The 27,114-nt window shown below is 45.9% G+C and overlaps 1 protein-coding gene across 1 annotated transcript in view; it reads left to right on the top strand.

Moving 5' to 3' along the window:
- Positions 1-26,772, top strand: part of psat1 (phosphoserine aminotransferase 1) — a 30,427-nt gene extending 3,655 nt beyond the window's left edge. The window contains exons 2-9 of the mRNA XM_038804902.1: positions 8,710-8,770; positions 8,862-8,931; positions 16,774-16,979; positions 17,070-17,242; positions 20,154-20,323; positions 23,321-23,449; positions 25,855-25,992; positions 26,196-26,772. Of these exons, the coding sequence (XP_038660830.1) occupies positions 8,710-8,770; positions 8,862-8,931; positions 16,774-16,979; positions 17,070-17,242; positions 20,154-20,323; positions 23,321-23,449; positions 25,855-25,992; positions 26,196-26,301 (1,053 nt within the window). The 3' untranslated portion in view covers positions 26,302-26,772. The remainder of the gene's footprint in view (positions 1-8,709; positions 8,771-8,861; positions 8,932-16,773; positions 16,980-17,069; positions 17,243-20,153; positions 20,324-23,320; positions 23,450-25,854; positions 25,993-26,195) is intronic.
- Positions 26,773-27,114: the final 342 nt, after the last annotated feature.

The raw sequence follows: 27,114 nt of genomic DNA, 5'->3' as shown, positions 1-27,114 counted from the left end.
CCAATATGCTTTGGGTAAGAAGTTCCTGGAATTTGACATTGCAAGAATAAAACAATTAGTTCCTAGCCCTTGTAATCTTGTTCTGTGACTGAGAATCATAGAATTCCAATGAAGGAAGGAGGCCATTTGGCCCATGGAGCCTGCATCTATCGTCTAATAGAGCCCATCCCAACCCCGTAACCTCACCTAACCTTTTTTTGACACAGAGGGGCAATTTAATATGGTCAACCCACCTAACCTGCACATCTTTGGACTATGGGAGGAAATTGGTGCACCCGGAGGAAACCCACACAGTCTTGGGTAGAAAGTGCAAACTCCACCCAAGACCAGAATTGAACCTGGGGCCCTAGTGCTGGAGTGCCCATCAAGTTGGCTTTTGAATGTTGCTGGAGCTGCATTCATCTAGTCAAGTGGAGAGCATTCCATCACTTTCTTCATTGTGTTTTGTCCATGATAGAGAAGCTCTGGAGAGTCAGGAGATGTGTTACTGGCCACAATACCCAGCCTCTAACCTGCTCTTTTGGCCAGAGGATTTGTGGTTGGTCCAGTTGGTGGTGGCCACGAGGCTAATGGTGGGTTATTCAGTGACGATGTCCCTTTGAATGTCATGGAAAGGTGGTTAGATTCTGTCTTTTGAGATAGTCGTTACCTCACAATTACAATGGGTGAATGCTACTTCGCACTTGTCTTGTCAATCCTGGATGTTGTCCAGGTCTTAATGCATGCTTTATTAGCGAAGGAATCATAAATAAACTGAACACTGAAATCATCAATGAACATCCCCACATGATGGAGGGAAGTCCGTTGAAGATAGTTGGGGCACTGACTTGAAGAACTCTGGAATGTATTCTTCATCAGATATCACTGGAATTCAGCTCTTTTAGTCCATATTTGGATCAAGGCAGTAATGTGGTCCTGGCAGAACCAAAACAGGACACTGGTGAGTAAGTGCTACCTAATAGCACTGTTGGTAATGCCCTTCTGTCACTTTGCTGTTTGAGAATGGACTGATGGGGGTGGTAATGAATCAGATTTGATTGTACCTGCTTTTTTATGGCAGATAATACAAGCCTGGGTGGTTTTTCACATTATTGGGTCGATACCAGTGTTGGAGCTGTACTGGGACAGCTTTTCTAGGAGTGTAGTGGAGCCTAAATCTTCACTGTAGCACAGATGTTATCAAGGCCCATAGCCTTTTGCTCTATCGAGTGAATTCAGCTGTTTCTTCATGTTCACATGGAGATAATCAGATTGGCTTCTGTGTTAAAAGAATCACAATCATGGGCCAAAAGGCCTGTTCTGTGCTGTATTTTTCTATGTTCTATGATCATCCACTTGGCACTTCTGGGTGAAGCTCATTGCAAATATTTCAGCTTGCTTTGCATATTTTGCAAATATTTCAGCTTGCTTTGCATATTTTGCAAATATTTCAGCTTGCTTTGCATATATTTATTTACTGGTGTTTGCCATTCTTTTGAAGGAGATGTTCCAGAGCTGCCTCTAATTGTCTGCCACCATTCACAACTGGATTTGGTAGCCATGCAGAAGTTTGATTTGATCCATTGTGTTCTCCCTTGGCTCTGTCTATAACATGCCACATATGCAGCTTGGTATGCATGTAGTCATGTTTTAGTTTCTTTTGGCACCTCATTTTCTTCTGCTCTTCTACACTCTTCATTGAACCACGGTTGGTTCAGTTGTCATGGTCCATTTAAGTACCATATGATTCATTTGCCATGGTTCATGTAGGTACCAATGATGTAGGTAGAACGAGAAAGCGTTTCTGCAGTGGGAATACGAGCAACTAGGTGCTACATTTAAAATGCCAAGCCACAAAGGTAATAATCTATGGATTACTACCTGAGCCACTAGCTCTGATTAATAATATTAGATGTAAATGCATGACTCAAATATTGTAGGAGCAATTGGTTCAGGTTTCATAGATTCATAGAATTTACAATGCAGAAGGAGGCCATTCGGCCCATCGAGTCTGCACTAGCTCTTGGAAAGAGCACCCTACCCAAGCCCACACCTCCACCCTATCCCACAACCCAGTAACTCCATTCAACACAAGGGCAATTTTGGACACTTGAGGGCAATTTAGAATGGCCAATCCACCTAACCTGCACATCTTTGGACTGTGGGAGGAAACCGGAGCACCCGGAGGAAACCCACGCACACACGGGGAAAAAATGCAGACTCGGCACATACAGTGACCCAAACTGGGAATCGAACATGGGACCCTGGAACTGTGAAACAATTGTGCTAACCACTATGCTTTTGCTCTATCGAGTGAATTCAGCTGTTTCTTCATGTTCACATGGAGATAATCAGATTGGCTTCTGTGTTAAAAGAATCACAATCATGGGCCAAAAGGCCTGTTCTGTGCTGTATTTTTCTATGTTCTATGATCATCCACTTGGCACTTCTGGGTGAAGCTCATTGCAAATATTTCAGCTTGCTTTGCATATTTTGCAAATATTTCAGCTTGCTTTGCATATATTTATCTACTGGTCAGATTCATGGGATATTGGCGCCAGTACTGGGAAAAATGGGAACTGTTCTGTAGGGATGGGCTCCACTTGAATCATGCTAGAACCAGTGGTCGAGCAAATCAAATAACTAAAGCTGTACATAGAAGCGCAATAGAAACACAGCTAGAATTTACCCAAACCCCACAAAACACCTTTGTCCAGCATGAATCTAACTATGGGTTTTACCCTTTTTGGACACTCAAACACTAAATTAAGCCCACTTAAAATGTTATTCCCTTAAAACTACATTTTGTTTTTCCTAACATACATCTGTGATACAGGTGAGATAATGGGATAAAATATGAATCTAGAGTAAATATGAACAGCAGAACCAGTATCTAGAGCTCCTGAGATACCCTCAATTAGAACTCGAGAGAGATGATTGGTAATACAAAGGCTTTAATTAGCAGAGAACCAGACAGCTACCGCGATGTGTGCTCACTGCACACTGCCCACTGAACATTACCTTATATATATGGCTCCCTGGGGGGTGGAGCCGGAGGCGGAGTCCTCCAGGGTTCCAAACCCGGTCTTAAAGGGATCATTACATTAAAGGTGCCGTAATCATTCATCACATTCACCCCCTGTTTTAAAAAAAAACAGAGTCCGTCGGGGGTGAAGTGGAATTACATGTCCAGTCTTTTGGATGGTCTGAATGTCCTTGTTGACCTTCTCCGCTCCGGCGGTGGTGCGGCGGACACGGGCGTCTTCAGTGGGAGTATATCCGGGAGCACGGTGGTCTGAGGACTTTGCCCGTGTTGGAGCAGGGGGGGTATCCGGGGTGACTAGGGTGATTGGTGCCGGTGGGAGGGGGGGGGGGGAGGGGGCACTAGAGGGGAGGCGCTGTCGGTGTCGGCAGCCAGTGTGGGGAGGGGTCGTCGGTAGAGGGGGGGGGGGGGGGACGTCAGTGGGAGAGTCAGCGGGTGCCAGGTTTTGCAGGGAAACTGTCTTGCCTTCCGTCAAGGTGCTTGACGTAGGCATATTGGGGGTTCGCATGCAGCAGCTGGACCCTCGACTAGAGGGTCTGTCTTATGGCTCCTCGCGTGCCTCCGGAGTAGAACTGGTCCTGGAGTCGTCAGCCAACATAGAAGCGAAACCCCAGAGGTGGACTTCCTGGGGAAGACAAACAAGCAATTGTGAGGGGTCTCGTTCATGGCCGTGCAGAGGAGTGACCTAATGGAGTGTAGGGCATCGGGTAGGACCTCCTGCCAGCGGGTGGCTTGGAGACTTCTTGACCATAGGGCTAGAAGGACAGCGTTCCAAACTGTCGCGTTCTCCCTCTCCACCTGCCCGTTTCCCCGCAGGTTATAGCTGGTCGTTCTGCTCGAGGCGATGCCCTTGTTGAGCAGATACTGATGCAGCTCATCGCTCATGAAGGATGTACCCCGGTCACTGTGGATATAGACGGGGAAACCAAACAGGGTGAAGATGCTATGCAGTGCCTTGATTACAGTGGCCGAGGTCATATCAGGGCAGGGGACAACGAATGGGAAGCGGGAGAATTCGTCGGTGACAGTGAGGAAATAGATATTGCTGTTGGTGGATGGGAGGGGCCCTTTGAAGTCCATGCTTAGTCGCTCAAAGGGCCCAGAGGCTTTCACCAGGCGAGCCTTGTCTGCTCGGTAGAAGTGCGGTTTGCACTCTGCACAGATCTGGAAAGCCTTGCTCATGGCCTTGACCTCCTCGGTGGAGTAAGGTAGATTGCGGGACTTGATGAAATGAGCAAGCTGAGTGACCCCCAGGTGACAGAGGTCATCGTGGATGGCCCGCAGACGGTCTTTTTGCGCGTTGGCTCACGTGCCGCGGGACAAGGCATCTGGGGACTCATTGAGCTTCCCCGGACGATATGTAATATCGTACGTGTAGGTGGCGAGTTGGATCCTCCACCTCAAAATTTTATCATTTTTGATTTTGCCCCGTTGTGCGTTATCAAACATGAAGGCTACCGACCATTGGTCGGTGACGAGGGTGAACCTCCTACCGGCTAGGTAGTGCCTCCAGTGCCGCACGGCCTCCACTATGGCTTGTGCCTCCCTCTCGACTGCAGGGCGCCGAATTTCCGAGGCTGTGAGGGTTCGGGAGAAAAATGCTACTGGCCTGCCTGCCTGGTTGAGGGTAGCAGCCAGGGCGACGTCTGATGCATCGCTTTCTACCTGGAAGGGGATGGTTTCGTCCACCGCGTGCATGGCGGCCTTGATGATATTGGCCTTGATGATATTGTCCTTGATACGACTGAAGGCCGACTGGGCCTCAGCCGTCAGGTGAAAAACCATGGTCTTAATGAGTGGTCGGGCTTTGTCCGCATATCTGGGGACCCACTGGCATAATAGGAAAAGAGCCCCAAGCACTGTTTGAGTGCTTTGAGGCTACGGGGAAGGGGAAGTTCCTTGAGGGGGCGCATGCGGTCGGGGTCTGGACCAATGGTTTATGGGCTGACTATAGTCCACCACCATCCGTTTCTTTTCCCCAGACCGGACTACCAATACTTGTGCTCTCCAGGGGCTGTTGCTAGCCTGTATGACCCTTTCTTTCAGCAACCGCTGAACCTCTGACTTGATAAAAGTCATATCTTGGGCACTGTACCGCCGACACCTGGTAGCGACAGATTACAGTCGGGGGTGAGGTTCGCGAAGGGTGGGGGTGGTGCAACTTTAAGTGTTGCCAGGTTACATACCGTTAGTGGGGGCAGGAGTCCGCCGAACTTCAGTGTCAGCTTCGGTGGCTACACTGAAAGTCCAGACCGAGCAGCAAGGGGGCGCAGAGGTGAGGGAGGATATAAAGTTTGAAACGGGCGTATTTGGCGCCCTGGATCGCGAGGATCGCGACACAATACCCCATGATTTCGATTGAGTCAGACCCGGACGCGAGGGCGATAGTTTGGGAGGTGGGATAGGTGCGCAAGGAGCAGCGCCTTACCGTTTCTGGGTAAATAAAGCTCTCCGCGCTCCCGGAGTCAAAAAGGCAGGGGGTGTCGCGCCCGTTGACTTGGACCTGCATCATGGAGTTCCGTAGGTGCTTCGGTCGTCATTGATCAAGGGTGATTGCTCCCAGTTGCGGGTAGTCAGAATCCTCAGCTGAGTCGGACTCAAAATGGCCACCTGGAGTCACAAAATGGCTACCACCGTCGGTTGCACGTGTCTGATTTTGACTCGCACGAGGCCGATGACGTGTCAGAAGGGGGCGTGTCCGGCCGGCGCGCAGCCGCGTTGCGGGACCTGTGGGCCTGGGAGCTCGATATTTGGGCCCGATGAGACTCTTGTTTCTGGACCTTGGGCGCAGCTAGGCAGACCTTTGCGAAATGCCCTTTCTTTCCGCAGTCGTTGCAGATAGCAGAGCGGGCTGGGCAACGCTGACTTGGTGCTGGCCTTGCCCACAGAAATAGCACGGTGTGCCCCTGGTGTGAGCGGGTTGCCGTGCGGCGCAGGCTCGTAGCGCGGCCGAGTCTGGAGGGGACCGGGAGGGGCTCGCAAGGTCCGCGGAGTATGTGCGGAGATTATGGTGGGCCACGTCCAGAGAGGAGGTGAGTGTTACCGTGCCTTGGAGGTCTTTTGCTCCATCTTCGAGGAGTCGCTGCCTGATGTATGTGGATCGTATACCGGACACAAAAGCACCTCGGATGTGCAAGTTCATATGGACTTCTGCCATCACCTTCTTGTGGTCGCAGTTCCTAGCGAGCGCGGTGAGTCTTTCCATGTACTCGACCAGTGTTTCCCCGGAGCGCTGCCGGCAGGTCGAGAGCAAATGCTGGGTGTGTACCTCGTTTATTGGCTTAACAAAGTGCTTCTGCAGGATTTCGACCGCCGTCTTGTACGTGGTGGCCTTTTCTATCGCGGAGGAGAGTCTGTGGCCCACCCAGGCGTGTAGTAAGCTCAGCTTGCGAGGTCCGTCGACTGGAGTGTCCGAGGAGTTCAGGTAGGCCTCAAAACACCGAAGCCAGTATTTAAAACATTTCTGCGGCCTCTGGCGACCGAGCGTCCAAATTGAGCTTCTCCGGTTTTAGAGCGCTGTCCATCTTGAAGTAATTTGCTAATTAAATTGAGATACCCTCAATTTCAACTTGAGAGAGATGATTGATAATACAAAGGCTTTAATTAGCAGAGAACCAGACAGCTACCGAGAAGTGTGCTCACTGCACACTGCCCACTGAACATTACCTTATATATATGGCTCCCTGGGGGGGTGGAGCCGCAGGCGGAGTCCCCCAGGGTTCCAAACCCGGTCATAAAGGGATCATTACATTAAAGGTGCAGTAATCATTCATCACAGCTCCGGTCCTGAAAAAATGGGTGCAGAGGCTATAATCCGAAATTTACTTATTTTTAAAATTAATTCATGGGATGTGGGCGTCGCTGGCTGGGCCACCATTTATTGTCTACCCCTAATTGCCCTTGAGAGCTCACTCCTGTTGTCTGGGAAGGCTGTAAATTGAAAGATGAGTTGCTGTTTCTCGAACTTGCTTAACTTCATCATTATAACAGTGGAGGAGGTCAAGTGGGATGAAGTCAAATGTCAAATAACTGGAAGCTTGGCCATGACTGAATGCAAGTCTTTGGGGAAAAGAAAGTAGGCAATTCGAGCCTTCCCCAACACTGATATGATCTTCTACCTCAACTCCACCGTCCTGCATTATCCCCACAATTCCTGGCTGGCCCCTGCATACCACTTTTTTTGGTCATTTTAATATGGAGGAAACCAAGTCATGAATAGTGACGATCATATAGCAAATTGAAAATTAAAACAGATGACTATTTCACTCGGCTTTTGGGACATTTTAATAGTTGGAAGGTAAAAGGAAAGATGCTGTATGTGGTTGAGGGTGAATCAGAGTGTCATGGAAAGGGAGATGTGCTTGGAGGCAGGTAAATGGCGGAAGATGAACAACTAAATGTGGAAGTTTGTGTGGTGAATAGTGCGAACAAGGGGAGTTCTTTATTATCTGGGAAAGAGCCGAAATATTTTGTGGAGTGAAGGTCCCTTTAAGAACTAGAATCTGATTCCTGGTTTTAAAATACCCGGGTTCCATGGGAGATGACCAACAGGAGGGAAAAAAGGTCAAATCGTTAACTATAGGGGTGAGTAGGGCTTTTGGGTGCTTCTCTGTTCGAGTAGTTTAACTTGAGAGTTTATAACCAGCTATAGTGAAGGAAAGTATCTTTCAGAAGAATTCAGTTGACATTCTGGGTTTTGACTAAAGAGCTAAATCTCTTGTTAACTGAAGGGGAGTTGAATTTCTGGCACAGCCAGACTGAAAGTTTTGGTCCAAGTGGCCAGAGACACCTGTATTGAATGGGCACTTTGCAACCTTAGGACAGTTGGAGGCGAACTGAGTTTTCGAGTGCCAGAAAAGTGTTCAGAATGTCTGGTTGTAAATAATTGTGCTTTATAAACTGTATGTGATTTACATTGCCCAGAGTGGGGAGGAAGAGTGAGTAGCTAAGAACCAAAGGTCTCCATAGTTCACCATGTAGGAATGTATATGTGATTTCATGGTCTGATTGGAAAGACCAAATTTGCTAGGAGTTGAAATGAGGCTGGAGGATTCTCCTAACTTTTGAAAAAGGAGGAATCTCTGGGGTTTGTGGGTCGGTTGGGGGGAACCTCACCTGAGGCAGTTCGAAGAATACAAGTTACTAGGCTAGAAAAAGGAAAAGAATAGTATTAAACCCTTGGGAGCAAAGAGTTACTTTAGACTGATGCTGGGAGAATTGCTTGATTACTTAAAAGAATATGTATACCTGTGATGCCTTTTTTTTGTGTTAAAAATAAAAGTCCTGTTGCCTATAAAAATGGTTTTGTTGGTATCGTTTTTACCCTTCTGTTACAGTAAAAGTCTTAATGTGAAATCTTGTTTTATCCTTTCAGCTATTAAATAGAAGTTTGCAACTTTTAAATAGAAAAATCAGACTTTACAAAGAATACCTAGTTTGGTTCTGAATATATGGATTTGATGTCTTCCCTGGAATAAATTTTTTTGTGCATCTGAATAATATGCTTGAGTATATTTCCAGAGTCACAGTTATGAGGGAAAATGAATGGAAATTAAAACAGCAAAATTTTAAAACTAGTTTGGGTCGGTCAGAATTTGAGAAGAGTCCCTATTTTTGGAGTTCACTGTGTTATGATTTGCTCTACTGTTTTTTTCCTTGATTTAATGGATGATATTTCATATCTCCAGGTCTTGCTACAAGCGCAGAAAGAGCTGTTGGATTACAAGGGACTTGGAATTAGTGTTCTAGGTGAGCTTCCAATTCCAAGTAGGTAGCTCACTCTTTCATGTTAAATGGTCATCATATTTTCATGTTCTAACTTGTCTTTTTCTTCCAACAGAGATGAGCCACAGATCTTCAGACTTCATCAAAATTGTCAACGCAATAGAAAATGACCTACGAGAGTTGCTGTAAGGAGCAAATGCAGTTAAATTTAATTGCTAAAGTCTCTGTGACTTCCAATGAAATAGTTTTTGAAGTGTGATCACTGTTGTAATGCAGGAAATCGGCGAACTACCACAAACCACAACAATGATCAGATAATCTATTTATTTTTTTGTGATGTTAATTGAGAGATAGATATTGGCCTGGGCACTGGGGATAACGCCCTTCTTCTTTCTCCAAAGTAGTGCAATGGAATTTTTTAGAACCACTCATGCAAGCATATCTCCAACAATGCAATGTTTTCTCAGTACTGCAGAAAAGTGTCAGCCTTGATTTTTGCACTGAAGCCCTGGAGTGAATACCTGGAATGGGCAGGTTGAATTCTATGATTCAGAGGCAGGTGTGCTACCAACTAGGCCATTGCAGACACTAATCAAGGATGTAAATGATTTGTGAGTATTATTGGACATCAGTGGATGAGATCAGCTTGCTTGAAATTGGCTGCAAATTTGCAAGCGCAGAAAATATTTTTGTTCGAGTATTGTGTATGTACATACAGATGACAGCTGGTATTATGTTAAACTGAGTTCATTTTAGTTGGCATTATAATACCACATGTACCCAGCAGAATCAAGCCAATTGGTTTGTTGACTCTTGGGTGTTTTGGATGTTCAAATATTTTACATGTTTACCAATGCATGAAAATTGCTAGCCAGAGAATGTACAAAAATACAAATTAGAAGCAGAAGGAGGCCTATTGAGGTTGAGGATCCCAAAGACTCTCAACCCTAAGGAAAAAACAATTTTCTTATCTTTGTCTTAAAGGAGCGCTGTCTTATTTTTAAACAGTGACACCTAGTTCTAGATTCTCCCAAAAGAGTAAACATCCTATCCACATCAACCCTGTCAAGTCCCCTCAGGATGTTCTAATTTTCAATCAAGTTGCCTCTTACTCTTCTAAATTCCAGCAGATACAAGCCAAACCTTCCCAGACTTTCCTCCTAAGACAACTTGCCCATTCCAGGTATTCTTTGAGCTGCTTCCTTCCAATGCATGTATATATTTAAATAAGGAGGCCAATACATCCGTACACAGCACTTCAGATGTGATCTTATCAGTGCCCTGTATAACTGAAGCATAACCTCCTTACTTTTATAATCAATTCACCTTGCAATCAACATTCTATTAGCTTTCCTAATTACTCACTGTATCAGCATAATAACCTTTTGCAATTCGTGTAGTAGGGCATCCACATTCCTCCGCATCTCAGCTAGGCAATCTCTTACCTTTTAATAATATATAATCTTTATTATTGTCAGATGTAGGCATACATTAATGCTGCAATGACGTTACTCTGAAAATCCCCTAGTCACCACATTCCGGCGTCTGTTCGGGTGCACAGAGGGAGAATTCAGAATATCCAAATTACCTAAGAGCACGTCTTTTGGGACTTTTGGGAAGAAACCGGAGCACCCGGAGGAAACCTACGCAGACACGGGGGAACATGCAGTGCTACTGTGCCGCGATGATGTACTTTTTTCATTCTTCCTCCCAAAATGGACAGCTTTACATTTTCTCACATTTGCCAGATCTTTGTCCACTCACCTAACCAATGTAACGTTTGAAAGTGAAAAGCACATTTCCAATATTCAAATTTTAGTAAGGCTGACTTCAACGGGATGAAGCAGATACAGTCCACGTTAAACTGGGAAGATATGTTAAGACTATTGAAAGAAACATTTACCGTGGTACAGAGCATGGAGATAACCCTGAGAGGTGTTGCTCGTTCTGGGTGAGTGTGCTTTACACTCAATTGGCTCTGTAATATTCCTTAGCTCTAGAGTCGCCAGGTATCCTTATGATACCGCCACAAGATTAGAGTTCAAGTTCAGATCCATGACTCAATACACCAGTTAGTAAGTTCAAACAAGACACGTTTATTATTACACAGTTAATTGCTACTCATGCATATAAACTAAGACTAAACTGTTCCTACCACTACCTAGGCCAATACTTATCTGAAATAAGGGAACTGCCGGATCAGGGAACAATGGCCTCTTGCTTTGTCTTGGATCCGCAGGCTTCCAGTTGGTGTGGACTAAAAGGGTCAGGAGTGTCTACTCTCGTAGTGTGCGTTGTATGACACTTACTTGTCGGTGTAGCAATTGGCCAGGCCTCTCCTTCTCACGTTCACGGTCCTGGAGAGCTGCTGCAAAGGTGTTCTGCTGGGAGGGCCGGCTAAGAGAGCCGAGGGCTGGCTAAGAGAGGCTGGCTAAGAGAGCTGGGGTCGGGGTCTCTGTCTTATACTGTTTTGGGTTTCGAGCCCATCTGGGCAGACCCTCTATAAACTTGCAATCGATTGGGTCTCTTCCCAATCGATTGATTTGAATTTCCCCAATGACGGGGCTGTTCCTCGATCACTGGGATGTTCGTTCCACCTTGTTTGTGTCCTTTTGTTTCAGACTCCACTGGCGCTGGGATGTCTGACCTGCTATAGAATGTTTCAATCTCTTCTAATTGTTGTGTCCATTGTGCCTGGGAATCACCGGGAATCGCTCCGTTAAAATGCGCAGCTTGTTAGTTTCTGTGTTGTCTGGTTTCTTCACAGACAGAATCCACAGAGAGGTTCTGCAACCTGCTTGCCTCTCTGTCATTGTCCAATTTTCCCTGCATGCAACTCAATGTTCCATCTTATGTCAGGAGGTAGCCAGCTTCGGTGGCTACAGAGGAAAAGGCTCCGCTTCGCAAAAAAAAAGCTATGGACAACTAAAGAGGTTAGGGACAGCATAAAACTAAAAGAAAGGACCGACAAAAATGCAAAATATAGCACAGATCTAGCCGAATAGGATAGGTACAAGGACGGGAAAAGGGTCATAAAGCAGCTGATAAGAATTACTAAAAGGGATTATGAAAGGAAACTTGCAAGGGACATCAAAGTCAATAAGAGATTGGTAATATACTGGAAAAGCGGGTGGTGAAGAGCAATGTAGGCCCACTAAAAGCTGAAAATGGAGATATTGTCAGCAATAATGGGGAAATGGCAGACATGCTGAACAATTACTTTGCCTCAGTATTTACAGTTTAAAAAAGAGGATAAGTTGCTGGAAATTCTGAAAAAATTAATAGTTGATGGAGGACAGGGACTGAATACAATTAACATTAAGTACAGCATCAGTGGCTAAGAAATTAATGGAATTAAAGAATGACAAATATCCAGGACCTGATGGTTTCCACCCGAGGGTGTTAAAGGAAGTAGGGAACACATTATAGATGCCCTAACTATAATCTTCCAGAGTTTTCAAAATTCAGGGCAGTCCCTCTGGATTGGAAAATTGCCCATGTCACTCCACCTAAGGATGAAAAGGGGAAACCAGGGCATTACAGACCAGGTAACATAACATCTGTGACGGGGAAATTGCTGGAGTCTAATCGGGGATTGGGTAACTGAACTGTCGATCAGGGAGAGCCAGCATGGATTCTTGAAGGGATGGTCATGCCTGTCAAATCCGATTGAATTTTTTTGAAGAGGTGACTAAGGCAGTGGACAGGGGAACGTCCATGGATGTTAGTTATATGGACTTCCAGAAGGCATTTGATAAAGTCCTACACAAGTTAACTAAGGTGGAAGGCTACGGAGTTGAGGGAAAATTATTGATATGGTAAGGAAATAGTGAGTGGCAGGTGACAGAGTGAGGGTAATGGGAAATTACTCTAATTGGCAGGAGGTGATGAGTGGGATTTGTGTTGGGGCCTCAATTATTCATACTATTCATTAATGACTTAGATGATGATAGCATAGAAAGTCATGCTTCCAAAATTGCGGATGATACAAAGTTATCTGGCATTATAGACTGCCTAGATGATGAGTGTGAATTTGCAAGGAGATATTGACAGGGGAATGGGCAGAATTGTGGCAGATGGAATTTAATGTAATCAAGTGTGATGTTATCCATTTTGGACTAAAAAAGGATAGAGCAGAGAGTACTTTCTAAATGGAAAGAGGTTAGGTACAGTGGTTGTCCAAAGATACTTGGGGGCTCAGGTGCATAGGTCCTTAAAATGTGAAGAGCAAGTGCAGCAAATAATCAAAAAGGCTAATGGAATGCTAGCCTTTTTATATTTAGGGGATATGCTGCAGGTATACAAAACCCTGATTAGACCCCATTTAGAGTACTGTGAGCAGTTACCTTAAAAAGGATATTTTGGCCTTGGAGGGAGTACAATGTAAGTTAACAAAAATTAGACCGGGATTACAGGGGTTGGGTTATGATGAGAGGTTACTCAAACAGGGCCGGCCCAAGGTACCGGCAACTCGGGCAGTCGCCCGGGGCGCCATGTGCTAGGGGGCGCCAGAGACTCGGGTCCCGCGCATGAGCAGTTGGGCCGGTGCCAACCAGCGCATGCGCGGTGGCCGCCCTCCCCCAGGGCGCCCCCCCCCCCGGCCCGACCCACCCCCCCCGCCACCTCGGCCCGACCCGCCCCCCCCCCCCCGCCGCCTCGACCCGCCCCCCCCCCGCCACCTCGGCCCGACCCGCCCCCCCCCCCCCGCCGCCTCGGCCCGACCCGCCCCCCCCCCCGCCGCCTCGGCCTGACACGCCCCCCCCACTCCGCCGCCTCGGCCCGACCCGCGCCCCTCGGCCCCCCCCCACCCCCACTCGGCCCCCCCCCCAATCGCCCCCGGCTCCGCCCCCCCCGGCTCCGCCCCCCCCCCCCCCCCCCCCCCCCCCCCCCCGGCTCCGCGCCCCCCCCCCCCCCCCCGAAGGGCGCTGAAGTTCAGCTTGCCCGGGGCGCCAGCAACCCTAGGGCCGGCGCTGTACTCAAATTAGACCTTATTTCGCTAGAATTTAGAATGTTAAGGGGTAATCTGATCAAAGTATTCACAAGCTATTAAAAAGGAAAAATGGGACTGGATTCTCCATTTCAGCGGCTAAGTGCAGGCTGAAACGGAGAATTCACAGGCGTTTTATGACGCCAAAATCGACAGCGAACCCTCACCGATTCCGGCATCGGTGAGGGGCTAGCAGCAGTGCTGGGTGAAGCTCCTGGCCGGAAATGGCCGGAGAATGACCAGGTCCCTGGCCACACATGTGCACGGCGACGACCTGCAGCGGTTGCGCCGTGCAACATGGCGGCAGCCTTGCATGGACCCGACCCGCCAAATGCGACCCCACTGGCTGTCCCCTACCCATTGCAAAAACCCTTCGGCCAGTGACATGGATCCCAGCTAAGTGTGGCGGTTCTCGGCAGAGTCCGCAGCCGCCATGCCGGGTTCTCGACCACTCCGAGCACACGTCAACCGCGCGGTCGGGAACTCGGCCTATCGGGAGCGGATCATCGTGGGAGAGCTTGCTGTGATACTGCAACGGCGCGCAATGCCATTTCGGAGCGGTCGGAGACACAAACTGGCGTCACCCCCGATTTGGGCTTCGGAATGGATTCTCTGATCGATCACCGATTACAATATCAGCATCGGGTACAGAGAATCCCGCCAGGGTAGATAAAGATGAACTGTTTCCACTGGTTGGAGAATCTAAAACTAGAGGGTATGGTACAAAAATTAGGGCTAGACCATTCTGGAGAAAAGGGTGGCAGATGGTTGGCATTCTCGCCCACAAACAGCTGTTGAAGCTAGATCAGATATTAATTTTAAATCGGAGATGTAGGTTTCTGTTCAGCAAAGATGTTAAGGGATATGGGCTAAAGGCCGGTATATAGAGGTCGTTCACAGTTCAGCCTTAATCTCATTGAATGGCGGGACATGCTTGAGGGGCTGAATGGCCTACTCCTGTTTAGTAGCCTCCTTGTGTCCTTTCCAACCCTCTTTTGTTGTCATCAAACTTAACATCCAGTCATATATATAAATTGTCAGAGTTCTACATATCCCTGTGGCACACTTGAAAAAGCAGAAAATGACCCATTAGTGCCCACTGTTTCTTGTTATTTAGCCAATCTTTTATCTATGCAATATATTACTCCTGTACCATGAGGTTTTTTTTCTGCAATCACCTTTTGATGTGGCCTTTTCTGAAATTCTTGCAGCACATCTGCCAGTTTTCCTGTATCCACAGAACATATTACTGCAAAGAACTCCAACAAATTGGCTAAACATGATTTCCCTTTCGCAAAACCATTGACTCTGCCTGGTTATCTTGATTTATCCAAGTGCCCTATTATAATGTCTTTAACAATCGCTTCTATGATAGATATTAAGCCAACTGGCCTATAGTTTCCTGCTTTCAGTCTCCCTCCCTTTTTGAACAAAGGAATTACATGATCTATTTTCCAATTTAATAGAATGTTCTAGGATGACGTGGTCAGTGTGGGAGGGATGGGTTATTCAGTAAGGCAATAACAACTCCCATTTGACACATCCTCTGGGTAGGGGCCCGGTGGTTTCTCACCTCTACGGTGTCTGCCAGCCTCCACTTGGTGACTGATCTGTCCTCAGCCACCTCCAGGGCACGCTCCTCGAAGGAGGTAATTCTCTCCCTCAAACTGAATGGATATTATGATTACTGCTACCTCGGGGCACTCACTACGAGGTTATGAACATTAGAACTGATCATTTCTATTGTCAGCATTGACTGGGTGAATGAGGCAGTGTCTTTTGAATTAATCTTTAAACAGAGACTTTACCTGCTTCCTTGAGTTGACTTGAAAGAACCCAAGGCATGCTTTCAAACATTAAATAAGTTTTGGTTGTCATCCTTCCCTACATTTGAAACTTTGGTTATACTGCAAAAGCATTTTTATAGTTACATTTCCTGAAACCGCACTGCACAATAGAGCAACATCCCAGCTGCTGCTTGCATCACGTGGTACAGATATGTCAAAAGATGGCAAATAACACGTTCCCTCTTGTCCATGGTTGCCTGCCTTCATTTGCCGTCCTCTCCTACTAGAGTGGTAAACTGGGTGAGCAGCATAGCAGATGATGGAGCAGGAAGGAATGGCGATGAGCACAGGAGATTTCTGGAAGTAGACGGCAGACACATAATAATAGAATTCCTACCATGCAGAAGGAGGCCATTCAGCCGATTGAGTCTGCACCAACCCTCCAAAAGAGCACCTTAACTCATAACCCTACCTAACCTTTTTGGACACAAAGGAGCAATATCATGGCAAATCACCTAACCTGCACATCTTTGGACTGTGTGGGCGGAAACTGGAGCACCCGGAGGAAACCCATTCTGGCACTGGGAGAAAGTGCAAACTTTACACAGCCATCCAAAGCCGCAATTGAACCCAGGTCCCTGGCACTGTGAGGAAGCAGTGCTAACCATTGTGCCGCCCATCATAATGACGTTGAGGCGTGCGCTGGGGGATGGAGTGGGAAGAGTTCCTGGTGACCAGACTTTGTGCTTTTTTATTGGGTGGGCGTTATAAACACCAGTATCTTACAGGGTGGGAACAATTAACTTTCCCATGAATCGTGCCGGATATGAGCTCCCGTTAAATGGGTGGGTGACCTCTAAACAATTTCTAGTTGTGTGATATATAAAGTTGGCCAGTTAGGCAATGGCAGGGTAGACCCAGTTTGGATCTACCGTGTGTATATAATAGTTATTGTAAATGAGCTAAGTTTCTTTGAACCACTCGGTGTGGACTCCTCTATGACCTTTTTATAAAAGTGGGAAGTGCTTTTGGGATTCTGAGATCATGCGAGTGTTGCAAAAGCAATTTAATAGTGCAGAATTACAGTTGGGGAACATCTATGCAAATTTGCTATAAAATTGGAACATCAGTTGGTGTTCTTTCTCTCAAACAATGATCTTTGCCAAGGTTTTCAACAGTGTTTGGCGTTCCTCCTTTTTGAGGAAGTTGGCAAGTCATCTGCAACATTAACTTCTGTGTGTATCTTCTTACAGAAATATCCCAGAAAACTACAAGGTGATTTTTCTTCAGGGAGGTGGAACTGGTCAGTTCAGTGCTGTCCCTTTAAATCTTATTGGATTAAAAGAAGATAGATGTGCCGATTACGTGGTTACTGGATCCTGGTCTGCTAACGCTGCCAAAGAGGCAATGAAATATGGAAAAGTCAACATTGTCCACCCCAAGTCTGATGCTTACATAAGTAAGAATCTGTTTGTTGGCAATAGATGCTTTATGGATCTATTACTGCTGACTGGATACGTAAGACGATAAATTTTCTCTTGTTTTCCAGAAATCCCGAATCCAAGTAGCTGGAATTTGAACCCGAAAGCCTCTTATATTTACTATTGTGCCAATGAGACTGTACATGGCGTGGAATTTCCCTTTGTCCCAGATGTAAAAGGAATGGTGCTGGTTTGTGACATGTCCTCATGCTTTCTTTCAAAGCCAGTGGATGTCTCAAAGGTATTTTCAAAATTTCAACTTTCAAGACTGCCTTCACCCCTACATTGCAATGGGCAACTGGTTCACAAGAAAAAATATGCCAAATTTTAATAATAGAGGCATCTGAAATCATGAATGCCTTGGGTAGAGAAAATAAAGCAAAACTGCTTCCAGTGGCAATAGAGTGGGGAAAGAGTTCTTTTATGCCACAAGTGGAGGATTTAAAGAATTATAGCGAGTTTGGAGAACATATAGTTTAAGTTGCTATTATTTTGCAGTGACGGTGCTGTTTTGCAGTGACGGTGCTGTTTAAATCAATGTGGAATTTTCTTATCTAATCATAGGCATGAAATCTAATCATAGGCATGAACTGCTATGTACATTGCAGTGACAACATGAACATTTGAAATAGGAGCAGAAGTAGGCCATTCAGCCCCTTGAACCTGCTCCACCATTCAATAAGGTCATGATTGGGCCGTTTGTGTTTTGAATTTCACATTCTCATCTATCCCCAATGACTAAAGGAATCAATTCACCTGTGCCTTAAAAATATTCAGTGACCCTGCCTTCATTGCCTTTTGAGGCAAAATAACAATCCTCAGCCGCGGGTCACTGTCCGTATGGAGTTTGCGCATTCTCCCCATGTCTGCGTGGGTCTCTCCCAAAACAATGTGCAGGATAGGTGGATTGGCCATGCTAAATTGCACCTTGATTGGAAAAAAAAATTGGATACTCTAAATTTATTTTTAGAAAACGACAATCTTCAGAGGAAAAAATTCTAATCTCCATTTGAAAAGTGTGACCCCTAATTTTAAAACCATTCCTCCTAGTTCTGGACTCCTCACAAGGGGAAACATCCTTTCCATTTCCACCTTGTTGAGACGGTTCAGAATCTTTCTTGAATCAAGTCTTCGTTCACTCTTCTAAACTCAAGAGAAACGAGCTTGGCCTGTCCACCTATCCTCCATAAGGTAGCAGGATGTACATGTCGCATGATCCAGTCGACATGGTGTGCTCAAGCAAGAGCACAACATGGCCAGTAATTCCTGGGAGAGGTCTCCCAGCAGCCTCCACGCCTCACGGGATATACCCAAATCGCGAGACTTAAATCTGAGTGAAGTAAGAGACTGCTGTGTGCTCTGTTTCACTGAGACATGACTCATCCTGCTTCACCGAACTATGCCATAAACCAGACAGCTTCTCACTACATTGGATGGACCATATGGAATCATCGGGCAAAGCAAAGGTTTGCCTCCTCATCAACCCCTCCTGGTATTCAGATATGGCGATCCTGGCAAACTCCCCGGACCTGAATACTTGTGACATGCCGCCCATACTATCTTCCACGGGGGCTCACTTCTGCCATCATCGCAGCGGTCTACATCCGACCCCAGGCAGAAGTGAGGAAGGTGCTTAATGAATTAAACATTGCTATAAATAATAACGAAACCGAATACCCGGAGACCTTGTTCATTGTGGTCAGGGTCTTCAACCAGGCCAACTGCAAGAGTGTACTGCCAAAATTCCACCAACAATCACCTGTCCCACCAGGCGCCCCAACATCCTTGATCACTGCTACACAAATATCAAGGGCGCCTACTGATCCATCCCCCGACCGCACTTTGGAAAATCAGACCACGGAGCACAAGATGGGTGCTCCTTCACCCGGCATACAATCAGAAACTTAAGCCAGAAAATTGGGTTAAGAAGGTAATGCAATGCTGGTCCGAGGCAATGGAAGAGCTCTTACACAATTGCTTGGAGTCAGTGGACTAGTCCATATTCAAGAACTCAGCAGCCAACCTAAACGACTGTCACCATTCCCCAGTGGACTGGTCCATATTGAAGAACTCAGTGGCCAACCTAAACGGGTATGCCACCATTCCCCAACTTGAAATCATGGTGTAGCTTGGAGATTCACTCCCTACGGAAGGCCAGGTCTGGGGTTCCAGACTGTTGACCCTGAACTATACATGAAATCTAGATATGATCTCCACAAAGCCATCAGGGTCACAAGAGACAATACCAGGCTAATCTTTGAGTCACAGACTAATGACACGGACTCTCGTCGGTTGTGGCACGGCTTTGAGCAACATAGCATACTACAAAGTAAGGTCGAGTAGAATGTCCGGCACCAATGCACCCTCCCTGATGAACTCAATCCATTTATATGCTCGCCGGAAATTCCCTGCAAAACCCACCAGAAATGAATTTATCCATTGAATTCCGCCCATGGTTTAACATTTACTACTTCTACAGATTTTTGGCATATATCTCTCTCCTCCTTCAATGTACTCCTTAGAACCCAAATGTTGGAGCTTTTGGAGACCCCTGCAACATTTCAGATTTAAACATCCAGATTGACACGAGTTGCCTTTTGGGTGAGGTGGTATTTGTCATCCTAGGATGGAGTTAAAAGATTCTCATGCACTGCTTGAAGAAGCAGTATTTTCTGATGTGCTAGTCAACATCACTTCACCTTATTTGGTTATTAACACATCTGTTTCTGAGGTTGGTGTGTGCAAACTGGCTGCCACATTTCCTACCCTACTCTACAACAATGCACCTAAAAGTACATTGGTTTTAAAGTGTGTGCTTTGGGATATACTGATGTTGTGTAAGATGCTGTATAAATGCAAGACTTCTTCCATCTTTAACTTGAAGTATTTTTCCTTGCATCAGTGAAGCACATGATGGGTTTTTCTGGCACCAGGAACTCTCGATCTTCAATATAAAAGCAAACCCAAATTACCTGGCAGCTGAATCACATTTGCTGCTGTTTTTAATTTTAAAACAACTGCAAGGAATACTTTGGGAGATGGTGATAACTAGAACTTGCATTATTCAACTCGCCTGTAGTTTGCTATTTGGAAATTTAGATGAGCGCTTGTGCAGTTACAAAACCTGATTTGAGTTTTTCTCCTTTCTGCAGTTTGGTTTGATTTTTGCTGGTGCCCAGAAGAATATTGGTTGTGCTGGAGTGACAGTGATAATAATCAGAGAGGATCTTTTGGGGTTTGCACTGAAGGAATGTCCAGTAGTTTTTGACTATACAGTGCAAGGGAACAGCAATTCCCTCTACAACACTCCACCGACCTACAGGTAAATGGATTCTGTTTTTCCAACTTGCTGGACTAATTGTGGGTGTAGTTATTGGGTGTGTCTTTTATTCTGTTCCATGTGGTAATTTGAGAAAGCTACAATTTAAAAAAAAAAATAGAACCAAAGTGCAAATGGTGCAAGTTGCAACAAGTAGCAAATGCTTGGCTAAATGCCATCACCCAAAGTTGGAAGTGTGTTGCTCTGCTGTTAGCATTTCACTACCTCTCTGCTTGAAATGGATTGAAATTGGTAGTTGCAGGGTAGGTGCAAGCAGGGCCGGTTTTAAGCCTATTTGACCAATTTCATCAAATTGGGTCCCGCACCTTAAGGGGGCCCTGCGCCAGCGGCGACAGAGTTACCGTTTGAAGCCTTTTCTGTATTCTAAGAGGAACTATAGGGTAGTTTTTACTTTTGGGGAATGCACCGCATTACTGTTGACAAATCCTTCAGCCCTGCGCCGCCAAATCCTTCCGCCCGGGTAAGTAAGTTTCAAAATTTTAGTATATCAAGCATTTAATGTTTTTTTTTGGTTAAAGCCGAGCATACTACACGAAATATAAACATACATAAATTTTTACTTTTGTAGAGTAGGAGCCCGCCATCACTTTTCTAATTGGGCCCGCAATTCCTAGCACCGGCCCTGGGTGCAAGCCTATCTTATCTAATCAAGTCTGTGTTCTTTTTAATGACATAAGTTTTAATTACTACCAATGAACTTTGGAGCTGACTGTAGGCTTAATAGTTAGAGATTTTAATTGTTCAAAAAATCTGTTTTTTAAAAATTTTTCTTTCTGTACAAGATTTGACATTGAATTCACCTACTCTCATTTACACTTTTTGCTCTATTTTTAAAAAATTTCACAATCCTTCAGTCTGATTGATTGAGATGCCACAGCAGTTTGCTTAGTTTCCCTCCATTTTCACATGTTTAATAGTGTGTGCGTCGGATGCTTTTACAGCAGAATCTGGGTTCTTTGGCAGGTTTACTTAGTAAACATAATTGAATATTCCTAACCATGTTGGAAGTAAGTGACCTCAAATATTTGTCTCCAGTATAAATTGAGGAGTTGACATGGTGCCCCTGAGCAACACGAATAATACTTGCAAAATGCCCAAGTCCTAACATGGTTTGGCACACAAAGGTTGTTGAGACCCATGATTCCGGTCAATCTAACTTTCTATTGGAATCTATAATTTATGACTTGGGCGCAATTTTCCAATTGCGATGCGCCGGATCGCATGAGTGGCCCAAATCCGACTTTGTGCTGGGCCATTAAGCTTATTTAAATATGCATGGTCGTTGAGGCTGCATGCTCCCAGAGTCACCAGCAAGGCCTCATCCGGACAACAATTAAATCATAGAATTCCTGTAGTGCAGGAGGAGGCCATTTAGCCCATTGAGCTGGCCTCATGGAAGGCAGGAGAAGGTATCACCTGGGATGGGCCGGCACCATCGACTGGAGGAACTGCAAGAGAATGGATATAGTAGTCAGTGGGAGGGATTGGTCAGTAAGGCAATAAGAACTTCCGTTTGGCAGGTCCTCCGTGTGGGACCCGGTGGTTGCTCACCTCTGCGGCATCTGCCAGCCTCCGCATGGGTGACCAATCTGTCCTCTGCCACCCTAGTCACCTCCAGGGCACGCTCCTCTAAAGAAGTGAGGATTGTTAAGTCTGGCACACCAATGCCAGTCTGGGCCCTCGCCCGATGATTATTGGAGAGGTTACCCTGAGGATAGACTGAGACCATCGTTAGCCACTTGCATGGTTCACAGTGGTGGTGGTGATGGGGTGGGGCGGGGGGGGGGGGGGTTGGGGGGGGTGAAGGGACAGTTGGGGACCCCCCCCCCCCCCGACTCCCACATGTTACAAGGCCTGCCCACCCACGGGAATCCACTTGGGATATGTGAACTGCTCGCTTGACCACGATTGCTTATTAGCAAAATCCTTGAGCCACACGTCCAGAGGCCTCGACAGTCGGTAGGGGTTATGAGTGGTCTTTGAGGCAAATGGGCAAGGACAAGGGTTGCCTCCGCAATGAGTAAACGATTCTGAGGTCCGCATGGTGGTGCTGCATGCGGTTGCCCCCCCCCCCCCCCACCCTCTCAGCGTCTTCCCCCAATCTCCTATGGCAGCCCAGTCTTGTGCTCTTGCGGAGGGTCCACAATCGAGCACTGGGGTGGCAAGCCCAGCACCCCCGGGCTCTTTGCCTGCGAGCAAAAATGGCTACTCATCTCCTCGGCTCTCCACAGAAGCCTTTCTGCCCGGTTCATATTTTTCAAAAGGAGTACTAATTGCGCCAGTGTGAGCACTTGCGGAGGAGGCTGCTGAATGGCAGGAAGCCATTGGATATGGGGTGGCTCTCATTAATTGTATGGAAATGGGGCTTAACTGGTGACTGCTTTCTCTCCAAACTATGGCGAGATTCCGGTTTTGCCTGCATCGCAAACTATTTGGTGCCTGGTGCGGTTCTCGTTTTTGTCCCCTCCCACTTCACTGGCCTTGTTTTGCTTGAGCGAGAGCATAACGATATCGGTGAATCGTGCCCCCAGTCACGTTTTGGGTGAATCGTGCCCCTTTATTGAAGAATAGTTTCAGTGGGTTGGAGCTCAATATGCCTAGCGTGTGCTAATGTTTGGTCATTTCAGAAAATGGTGCCCAAACTTTAATGTCCACCAAAAGGATGATGGCATCTGTTTAGCACACTCTGCTAAATTGCTGGCTTTGAAAGCAGACCAAGGCAGGCCAGCAGCACGGTTCGATTGCCGTAACAGCCTCCCCGAACAGGCGTCGGAAGGTGGCGACTAGGGGCTTTTCACAGTAACTTCATTGAAGCCTACTCGTGACAATAAGCGATTTTCATTTTTCATTTCATTTCAAGCTGTTTCAATGTAAAGGAATCTCTAGTATAGATTTACTGAACTTGAATTTGATGCTCTTCCATCTGTGTGTCTGAGATGTGTGCAGGACAATAACTAGATCAGATTATTTTTCTTTCAGCATTTACATCATGGGTTTGGTCTTGCAATGGATTAAGAAGTGTGGGGGTGCTCAAGCGATGGAACAAAATAGTATTGCTAAATCCAAGCTGATTTATGATGTAATTGATGGATCCCATGGATTCTATGTGTAAGTTGTTTTATTTTTAATACATCTATTAAATGCTCTGAAACATTTAACTTTAATTCATATCTAGCAATTAAACAATGCTTTGTGTCAGAAAATAGGATTTACTATTTTTTTTTCTTCAGGATTCTGCCACCTCTACATGGGGTAGCTAACATGCTATTTCCAGGTCCACACTGGTTGGGGTAATTGTAATATGTTGTGGTGGTATAACATGGGTGACATCAGGCTGTCTGTTAACATCTGTATTGCACTTACTGGAATAATGGTTGGGGTGGGGTGTATGTTGGTGGTGAATCCGATATCGCCCCTATAAACTGAGTGCTGAATTTGTGTGCATTTGAGTGCTATAGTGAGAGTTTGGTGACTGAGGGATGTTAAGGGTTCATTAAGGGGCTGTTTAGCACAGGGCTAAATTGCTGGCTTTGAAAGCAGGCCAGCAGCACGGTTCGATTCCCGTAACAGCCTCCCTGAATAGGCGCCAGAATGTGCCGACTAGGGGCTTTTCACAGTAACTTCATTTGAAGATTACTCGTGACAATAAGCAATTTTCATTTCATTTTCATTTCATTTCATTTCATTTCATCTAAAGTCTAGTATTTCTTTTATTTAGTTAATTAACTTAAAAGTTGGTGTTTGGTTTAGAAGAAGGTGAATTTTAAATCCGCTTTGAAAAAAGGTTCTACTTGCAGCTGGAGCTTGTTAATTAGTTAATTTGAAGGGGAATGGCCACGAGGGATCCCTGCACTCTGTTTTCAGAGGCTAGAGTCACCGTATAAAGGTGAGCCAGCTACAGCAGACTTTGTTTGCATGGAGTGCTGAATTAGGGTGCATTTGAGCGTAGAGTGAGCGTTTGGTGACTGAGGGAGTTAGGTGAGGAGGGAACAAGGCTGAGGAAGGAACAAGGTGCTCCTTTCATTTCATTACCTCAAAGAGTAAGAAGGGAGCCGGGAGTTTAAAGTGCAACTGACTGGAAGCGGAGTCGGAGGGCGGAGTTCCAGTTGGTCCACAGGGCAGCTCTATTCTGTAATGTAAGAGGGGATGGAGGCTAGGGCAGTTGCGTGTTCCTCCTGTAGGATATGGGTGGTGAGGGGTATCACCGGTGTCACCGCTGACTATACCTACGGCAAGTGCACCCAACTCCAGCTCCTCAGAGACCGTGTTAGGGAACTGGAGCTGGATGAAGTTCGGATCATCTGGGAGGCAGAGGGGGTAATAGAGAAGAGTTACAGGGAGTTAGCCACACCCAAGGCACAAGACAACAGTAGCTGAGTTACAGTCTGGGGAAGGAAAGCGAACAGGCAGACAGTGCAGGGATCCCTCATGGCTGTTCCCCTTCAAAACAAGTATACCGTTTTGGATGCTGTTGGGGTGGATGACCTATCGGGGGAAGGCCCTCGCGGCCAGGTCTCTGGCACTGAGTCTGGCTCTGTGGCTCAGAAGGGAGGGGGGATAATAGAAAAGCAATAGTGATAGGAGACTCGATGGTCCGGGGAATGGATAGGAGATTCTGTGGTTGCAATCGAGACCCCCGGAAGGTATGTTGCCTCCCGAGTGCCAGGGCCATTGATGTCTCGGATCGAGTCGACAGGAAAGGGGAACCAGAAGTCATGGTGCACATAGGCACCAATGACATAGCTAAGAAAAGGGATGAGGATCTTAAAAAGTGATTTTAGGGAGTTAGGGTGAAAGCTAAACAGCAGGACAAGCTGAGTAGTGATCTCAGGATTGCTACCGGTGCCACATGCAAGTGAGGCAAGGAACAGAGAGCGGGTGCAGCTGAACACGTGGCTACAGGGCTGATACAGGAGGGAAGGCTTCAGATATGTGGAACATTGGGATATCTTCTGGGGAAGGTGGGACCTGTACATGAAGGACGGATTGCACCTAAACTGGAGGGGCACAAATATCCTGGGTGGGAGGTTTGCTAGAGCACTTCGGGAGGGTTTAAACTAGTTTTTGGCATGGGGATGGGAACCAGAGCTATGGATCAGAGGATCAGGTAGCTGTTGAACAGGCAGAAATGGTATGCAGCAAGTCTGTGAGGAAGGATAGACAGTTGATAGGGCAAAGTTGCACTCAGTGGAATGGGTTAAAGTGTGTCTGTTTCAATGCAAGGAGTGTCGGGAATAAGGGAGGTGAACTGAGAGCATGGATCAGTACTTGGAACTACGATGTTGTGGCCATTACGGAGACATGGATTTCACAGGGGCAGGAATGGTTGTTAGATGTTCTGGGGTTTATTGGGAGAAAATAGCTAGATTCTCTTAGAGACAAGCCATTCAGAATGGTATTCCAGCCAGTGGAGTGTTTCCCCCTGATTTCTTTATCCCTTTTGTCAGCTTCAATTTTCCAGGACTCCTTTTCTCTGTCTCTCGAGAATAAAAACATTTTGTTCTAAATTTTAGGTGTCCACTTGCTTCAATCTGTAGAAGCAGAATGAATATTCCATTCCGCATTGGAAATGCTAATGGGGACTGCACTCTTGAAACAGAGTTTCTCGACAAAGCTGCTCAACGTAACATGTTGTCATTGAAAGGCCACAGGTAAATCTGCCAATAAACCTTGTAACTTGTATAGTGGAAGCTGTGATTGCTAAATTAAGTAAACCTTTGGGGGTGCGATTTGATCGCCATTTTATAAACATGCAGTTGCGTGTAACTCTTCAAAGGGGTACAGAATGATGCTTATTATAAATTTTGAGTCTCTCAATTAGCACTAATTCCATACCATTTGCTGTTTGAACTAGGTCTGTTGGTGGAATTCGCGTTTCCCTCTATAATGCTGTGACAGTGGAAGAAGCTCAAAAACTGGCAGAGTTTATGATCAACTTTATGAAGGAACACCTTGTGTAAACGTTTTGTTTCAACACTCCATCATATTCCTCTGTTTTCAGGAAATGCTCAGCCTGTCTGGCAGCGTCTGAGGAGAGAGATAGAGTTTGCATTTCAGGTCAATCGCATTTCAGATGGAAATCATTGACCTTAAAATGGTCTTGTCCTTCCCAGACCTGCTGAACTTTTCCTGCACCTGTAGCATTTTGTTTTAAATGTTTGTTTCCTTTTGGTGGTTAGTGTAGTATTGGGACAATCAGAAACTTTACAAATGCAAATCTTTGTTCGCCAGGTATAAACTGGACGTTAGTGGTGGAACGGCCAATGCATCATCCAAGAATCTTGATCTAAATATTTTTTTTCTGTCTTTCTCTGTAATTCAGACTTTCCTTAAAGCTAGCCTCTAACTGACTGAATTGTGGCAATGGCACTCTTTCCAGGAAAATTGATGTTTGAGCACCATTTGTAAATAAAATAAAACCTGAACATAGATCATAATGTCACTTATTGTACCTGGTAGAGCTGATCGGATATCCTAGCACTTTGTGGACCACATCCGTGTCTAATTCAATGGCATAACTATTAATGGAAATTTGGACAGGCAATGGCTAAAGTTGTGAATATATTAAATATATCTACACATATATTTAGCGATAAATGGACTAACTGACCCAGAATATTCATGAAAATATCCTGATTGGACTGTTAGAAAAAATTACAAATCACTCCTGACTAAACCTCTGAAAAATTGATGGTCTTTGGCACTTTGGCTTTGCAAATCATGCTGGAACCTGATCTTTGGAAGAGCAATCGCTGGAATTATTATCACGCTAA

The sequence above is a fragment of the Scyliorhinus canicula genome, chromosome 8 (genome assembly GCF_902713615.1).
Source record: "Scyliorhinus canicula chromosome 8, sScyCan1.1, whole genome shotgun sequence".
Lineage (NCBI taxonomy): Eukaryota > Metazoa > Chordata > Chondrichthyes > Carcharhiniformes > Scyliorhinidae > Scyliorhinus > Scyliorhinus canicula.
This window is presented reverse-complemented; position numbering and strand designations above follow the sequence as displayed.